The following is a 7,499-nucleotide window of genomic DNA, read 5'->3' as shown; positions in this document are numbered from 1 at the left end:
TATGCCTTTCTTGGTTACTCACTTTACACTTGGCGAACCCGCACAATAGTATATGCTCCGAAGGAACGCAATGCAACGAGTATGAATGCCACCCTTCATTCAAAGCAAAACTAATTTAACCTGCTCATTTTGAAAAGCAGAGATTCAATGAACTCTAAATTCAAATTCAACTATTTAAAAAAAATCATTTGGTTAAGTGATCGAATAAGGACAAGGAGTAAGGTCTTGATTTAATAGTATATACTTTTATGATTGCATTTTTAATAAATACTCGTACTCAAATTTAGTGTGGGTAATAAATTTAAAACTCACATTTTTATCTTATATTGAAATTATTATTCACATTTTATTTTAGTGTTTTCTTGTAATTTTAAAAAATAAAATTAGGATGTTATAAAATCTTTAAAAAATTTAAATTAATATATTGATATTTGATCCCTTAATTTATAGTTTTTATTTAATTTGATCTTCTAGTTTTTTTTTGTTTTATTTTGGTGATTTAACTTTTAAAATTGTTTTTAAATAAGTTTTTTTATATAAAAAAATGTTAACTTTGTTAAAATTTTATTGTTTGTTTTTTTAGTAATATATATATATATATATATATGTATGTATAAATATATTAGCAAATTTTTGGTTAAGTCCGTGTCATAGGAGGAGAGAAGTAAGACAATGACCTTGGTTTCGAGATTTTCTCTTCATGTTCGCTGGAGTTTGAATTGGAGGAAAATAAATTGTAGAAGCATGAACAAAGATAAGAAGAGAATAAGAAAAGAAAAGAAAGAGGAAAAGTAAAAGAAGAGATATTGGAAGAGAAAATATAATAAAAGGAGAAGAAAGGTACAGAGAATTAGTTGAATAAGTAAAGTTGTAGGAGAAAAAAATTTGAACAATAAATTTTAAAAGAATTAATACTTTTAATTAAAAAAAAGTATTTATTTAAATATTTTTAAAAGTTAAAGAATCAAAATAAAATTAAAAAAAAGGACCAAACTAAGAATATTTTAATTGTTGATAATTTTTTTAAAATGAGTTCACTTCTATACTGGATTCAAATTATTACAAGAATATTTAATAAATTTTTATGATTCAAAGTAACATTAAAAGTGAATCAGTCATTCAAATAGCATCACTTGTCCCATTTATAATTTTGAGAAATATTTTTATTTTTAATAAGAGATTTTTTTTTTACATATAAACCACACAAGTAATGATGCTATACTCATAAAAATTATTGGCATAAATTATTTACAATATTTACGGATAATGCACTAAACCACATGATAATAACATTATCTAGTTATAGTTACCACATTTTAATATATAATGATATCCTATCAAAAGATAAAAAAATTATTTTATCAGTAAATGGCAATCACATTTATTCTGTATATACTGGGAAAAACATTATACGAATGGGGTAGCACTTTTTATACATATTTTTTAAGATGGAATTTATATAATTAATAACATTAAGATTTGATTAAAATTATTTGGTTTTTATATTTTATATAGAATTTTTTAATAAAACTTCACCATTTTTAATTATTTAAATTCAATCATAAAATATATATATATATCATCTTAAAATATAAAAGTTGTAATACATTTTCATTTAATTCCTAAAAAGATTTATAAATATAAAAGTAATACGTAACGGCATAATATATCATTCTTAAATGACACATAGTTAAAACTTGAAACAGAAGAAATTTCCAAAATGAAAATTCCAGCGTTCATTTGCTGAATCTCTCTATTTAGCCGAATGAGAAATTTCAATAAACTATAATTATTATTATATGCACATCGTATCTATGGTACCTCCGAGACTCCGAGGTCAACACCCGAGGGCAGTTATCCACTACACTGACCTGCACCATATACACATGTGCATTACCCCACGTGCATTTTATACAGCCAATCACATGTTTGAGCGTAGTGTTTAAACAGGATCATGCCGTATAATATAATGAACCACTGAAGGAACAGAGTAAATGGTATGTGTCAATGTCATCACAAGACAAAGGCGCCAACTGCACACACACTCATTTCCTCGTTGGCAAACCCACCTTACTATAAACAACCTTCCATCAATGTTTTTGTACTCACATTTTTGTTAAGATTAATCAAATTATAATATTTATTCAGATTAGGTTCTTTAAAATAATAATTCCACTTTAAATAAAAATAAATATTAAAGATAAAATTAACTACTAACACTATATATACAACAAACAAACTGCAATTTTATTAATATTTGTTTTCTTAATTTTCTGATTATCATCTGGAAGTTTTCTTGGTTTTTGTTTTAAGGTGAATGAGAGATGCCAAATCTAATTTTATCTGATATTTTATTAGCTGTTGACAGATTTATTTAATATTATATTGCTTTTAAAATCACATATATCATTTACAAAAAGTAATTTTATGGGAGTGAAAATTATTCATATTATGATGGGCTTAATTCTTTTTATAAGAAATTTAAATTTAAGATATATATATTTTTTAAAAATATCACTTGAACCAATTTTCATTAATTAAATATTAAAGAGTGTTAAAAATATTTTTTTAACCCACCTTTAATTATTAGTTAAAATTTATTAAAAATATAGTTATCATTTTAATAACTGTTAAATAATAACAACAAATGTGCTACTAATTTTTTTATTAAATATTATGTTATACGAACATAAAAATTATATATGATATGAATGGCTATAATTTTAAAATTATAGTAAATGAATTTTAAAATATTCCCATGTAATAATATTACATGTATTTATATTATACTTTATATAAATAAATAAATAATAATGTTATGCTCCCTTTTTTCTTTCTAATTGGATTGTGGGTTAAATAAATAGGTTATAATAACAATAGTTTTTGTTTCTTTCTTTGGGAGTGTAAGAGTGTCTTTTTGTTTTGCACTTGGGGGCTACCTCTCTCTACTCTTTTCTGTGTCGTGGGGGTTCAGCCTTTGATTCATATGGATCTTCAAGAGAACCCTCAGAATTCTGGGATGAAGAAAAGAAAGCAGGAACAGGTTTTCCCTTTCACCAATTTTCTCTTCGAAAAGATTCCCTTTTTTCTCTTCATTCTTTGTTTGGAATTTGGTTTGATCGTTAGCCTCCGTCGTGCTTTTCTTGGTTGGATTATGAGTAAAGTTTGATGCTTTATGGGTTTATATTTTTGTTATTGTTTTGTTCTCGTCGTGTGCCCTTTTGGATTTTGACTTTCATCCTTGATCGTTTCAATTTTGCAAGCTTATGGATTTCTCTCTCTTTTTCTGGAACTGGGTCGGTGTTTTTTTAGCCCCTTTGTGTAAAGATATTTTATCCCTTGGTTTAATTCTTATAGTTTTTCACGTTTTGGGTTATTATATTGGGCATCTGGTGTATTGATTTCTGGCTGCTTTGCAACCCAACAATAGAAATGCTTTCATTTAGAATTGTACAGCATAACAGCAATATTTGCTAATGTGGGAGGGAACAAAGCTTAAAATGCCATAAAACTTCCTCTTTTTTCTTAGACCCTGCCATCATCTTTGAAATAGCCAAAGAAAGACTCTGACTTTGAAAACGTGTTTGTTAGTGCATTTGATTTGGGGCCATGGATATATTTGTCTAAGCTTTTATTAGATTTCTGCTATTTCTATAAAAAAAAAAAGGCTGTGAAACTGGATTCCAGAGTTTTACTTGAGTGCCAGTTACAGACTTGCTCATTTTGGGTATGATTCTATACTGAATAACTGGTTGCTACTAGTTAAGTTCATGGATAACGGATTGTCTTCTCCCTACCTCCTTCCCGTTAAAATTTGTGTGAGTTGATTTCATAGCCTATGAATTGTTAACTACAGATGAATCACATTGTTTACTGCATAATTTCCAATGCCCCCAAACTTTAATCTCAGTAAGTATACCTTTAGCGTGAAAAGGTTGACATAGGTTGCAGTGTAAAACGATGGAGTTATCCTGATTTTTTTTGCTTGGTGATGAACCCACATGCTTAGCATACCTTTAGCTTTGCACCGATTTTAACTTTTATTTGTTTTTTTTTTTTTTTCTCTTTTCAAGGATGATTTGATCAGTGATCATGGAAATTCTATGAGTGTGGGAGAAACATCTGGTAGTGGTGATCTCTGCAAAAGCTGTACCTCGGGATCACTGAATTCAAACAATCAAAATGGTTCCAATTCTGATATTTCTTGTCAAGAGGACGAGGATATGATTGATGATGATGATGATGCAGATGAAGATCCTGATTACGTTTCTGATTTTTACTTCAATGATGACATCTATGAAGATGATTATTTAAATATGCAGGATCAATTTGACAGTGTGGATTTGCCTCCTGGGGTAGAGGCAGCACTGCCTTGGTTGAAGGATATTTCTTCTAGTGAATGCAAGCAAGATATTGCTTTTGCCCGTACAGAATCTAGTTCCAAGGGAAAATCAGAGGAAACTGAAGATTCAGTCATGAACAAGTTTCGACAATTTAAGCAATTAGATACTGTTGATTATTTTCCTGATCATCACTACGATAAGGAGGGCACTTCAGAGTCACAGGTGATAAATACTAAGAAACTTTTTTTAGGTTGCATCTGCATACTTATATTTTATGTACCTGATTGAATAAAATCGTGCCCTTTTTAAATGTCACAGAAGCCTAAAAACTGGGCCAAAAAAATCCAAGAGGAATGGAAAATTTTGGAGGAAAATCTGCCAGGTAAAATCTCTCTCCTAAGATAACATTTATTGCTGTTTTGACCCTACCCCGAGACATTTTTTTGAAGTGCCTCCCTATTGCATCCCCCCAGTTTTGCTAATGACACTTACCATCATTAAAATCTTTTTCCGGGTAAAGGTATACCATTATCCAACCTCTTTTCTTGCTGTCCAACCTTCTACCATTGTGGTGAAACATGAAATTCTACCTTTATAATATTTTGCTATCATTTTCAATCACCTTTACCTGTATATGTATTATGTATCTCACAGACATATTTTACAGAGACAATCTTTGTGCGAGTTAGTGAATCTAGGATGGAGCTTCTAAGGGCAGTCATTATTGGACCTCAAGGCACCCCATACCATGATGGTCTTTTCTTTTTTGATTGCCTCTTTCCTTCTACCTACCCTGCAGGTCCACCGGTATGTATCATCTATTTTCTACATGTTTTCAGATGTGTCTTGTACTGTGCACAATATAAAATTGAATTATCTTTTGCAGAAAGTTCACTACCACTCAGGTGGCTTAAGGCTAAATCCAAATTTATATCAATGTGGAAAAGTCTGCCTTAGTCTTTTGGGCACTTGGCATGGTAGGAATAGCGAAAACTGGATCCCTGAAAAATCAACCATGCTACAAGTCTTGGTTTCAATACAAGCTCTGATTCTAAATGAGAAGCCCTTTTTTAATGAGCCTGGTTATATATCAACATATTCTGGTGCAGAGGGGCAAAGAAGATCTAAGGAGTACAATGAGAATACTTTTATTTTATCCTTGAAGACAATGATGTATACTCTGCGTAAACCCCCAAAAGTACGTTGACTAGAACAATATCTGATTCTTCATTCTTGGCATATAGTTTTGTCTTGATCATTTTGATATCTTATTTTTCCAATAATTGTTATGATTCTGAGACGAATTTCATAGTTAGGTGATTGATGGATTTGCCCACTTTTAATATTCTGTTGTTTTGACTCAATAACTTGAATCTGTACAATAAAATATCTGTTTCAGGATTTTAGATATTTTGTCATGTATATTATGAATTTATAAATTAAAATTTGACTAGATATAAAAAACTTATGGAGAGAAGAGGATTCTATTGTCACTAAACAGGCAACAGATTTTCAGAGCTGAATAATGCATCTCCTGTTATGTAGTCAACCATGTATCTGAATCCTGAGCTGAGATAACTTTTTATTGATGAACAACTAAGTTAAATCTTTAGAAAAATTAAAATAGCTGCAGTGATTAGAATTATGTAAAGCTTCTTCATGGAATCATTCTGCTATACAAAATCATATTATATATAATTGTGAATAATAATCGTTTTTAATTATTTATATTCAAAACTGAAAATTTTGGTTTTCAAAATTTGAAAAATATAATTGCCACTAAATGTAGAAGAAATAGAAGAATCACAAGGAATATTAAGAGATCTTGTATAGAAATGATATACTGAAAATAAGATAGTGAGGTGGATTCGCAGTGGTAAACCTTGATTAGACCAGAAAATAGTGTATAATGTATGTGCTTTTTTACTTGACATGGGATAAGGAAGATTGTCGAAAATGGTTTGGCCTAGGAAATTATAGAGGCAGGTAGGAAGATAACAAAATTTGGTACAGATCAAAGATGTAAAACTGGCAGGAAAAAAAATGTGGAGCATAGGAGAGCAGAAAAAGTAATGGGTGTTTGCAGTGAGGCTGTATTATGTTACTGTGAAAATTTCTGGTATTTCCAAACTTGCTGCAATAAAAAGTGCAAAAGCTCCACATAGATACTCCTCGTGACATGAAACATAGTGTTTCTGCCACAAGAAGATGCTTTTGGCCACTGGCCAAAAACCATTAAGGTACCACTGTACCAGAATGCTGACACTTCTAATAAGTAAAATGAAAGGAGCTAATGTGAATTTCACTGTATTAATTATTATATGCAAATTCCAGGATATTAGGACCTCCTACTTTGATGAATAAACAGGAAATGCAGAATACTTGTGAACTATCACTTTCTAACTTATTTCATTGTTTCACTTGAGCTGGTTTGTAGCTTTATTTGTTCATAGATTATTCTCTGTACTTTCCTGATTATATATATATATATAGCTAATACTATAAGTTTAATTGTCTATGTGGATGCATTAAGAGCCTGAAGAACTTTCTAAATCATAATCTTATTTATCTTAAGATTTCCTTCATGTGCAGCACTTTGAGGACTTGGTCGCGGGGCATTTCCGAGGACGAGCATATAACATACTAACAGCATGTAAATCGTATGTCGAGGGGGCTGCGGTTGGGTCTGTTGTACATAATCTAGCTCAAAGTAGTGGCGGCGGCAATAGTACTACGACTAACAGCCAAAAGGAATTCCAGTCAGCTGTGAGTAGGATGATGAATACTCTTATTGCATTTTTCACCAAAAATGGCTCCACAGACTGTGATGAGTTTCGATCTCCTGAAATTTATAATTTATCTAGTGTGGCTACTTCAAATTTAGATGTCTACAAGGTAGAATCTGGCTCAACAACGTTGACCCAGTTCTGAAGGTCCTAGGTTGTTTCTGCTGTGAATGATGGGTAGTGGGTATCTTTTTCTTCTCTTTTTGTGGTGATTTTTATGTCCCACATCCAGATTCTCATTGCTGATTATAACCCCTAGTTGTAAAAATTGACATGCTAGTCTAACTTTTCAAAAGATGGTTCCATGTTTCTTATATTTTGCATGTTTCTTCAATAAAATGTTAATATTATTATTAGATTGCCGTGTAGA

General features: G+C 30.6%; 1 protein-coding gene across 1 annotated transcript; it reads left to right on the top strand.

The window, feature by feature from the left end:
* The first annotated feature begins 2,892 nt into the window (after positions 1–2,892).
* Positions 2,893–7,484, top strand: LOC113855294 (putative ubiquitin-conjugating enzyme E2 38). The gene is made up of 6 exons (XM_027486877.1): positions 2,893–3,043; positions 4,074–4,565; positions 4,662–4,725; positions 5,011–5,150; positions 5,230–5,541; positions 6,936–7,484. The coding sequence occupies exons 1-6, from the start codon at positions 2,987–2,989 to the stop codon at positions 7,272–7,274; spliced, it is 1,404 nt and encodes a 467-aa protein (XP_027342678.1). The 5' UTR covers positions 2,893–2,986; the 3' UTR covers positions 7,275–7,484.
* Positions 7,485–7,499: the final 15 nt, after the last annotated feature.

The sequence above is a fragment of the Abrus precatorius genome, unplaced genomic scaffold (assembly GCF_003935025.1).
Source record: "Abrus precatorius isolate BTA unplaced genomic scaffold, Abrus_2018 Scaffold11, whole genome shotgun sequence".
NCBI lineage: Eukaryota > Viridiplantae > Streptophyta > Magnoliopsida > Fabales > Fabaceae > Abrus > Abrus precatorius.
The sequence above is the reverse complement of the archived record's forward strand: the minus strand, read 5'-3'. Positions and strand labels throughout refer to the sequence as shown.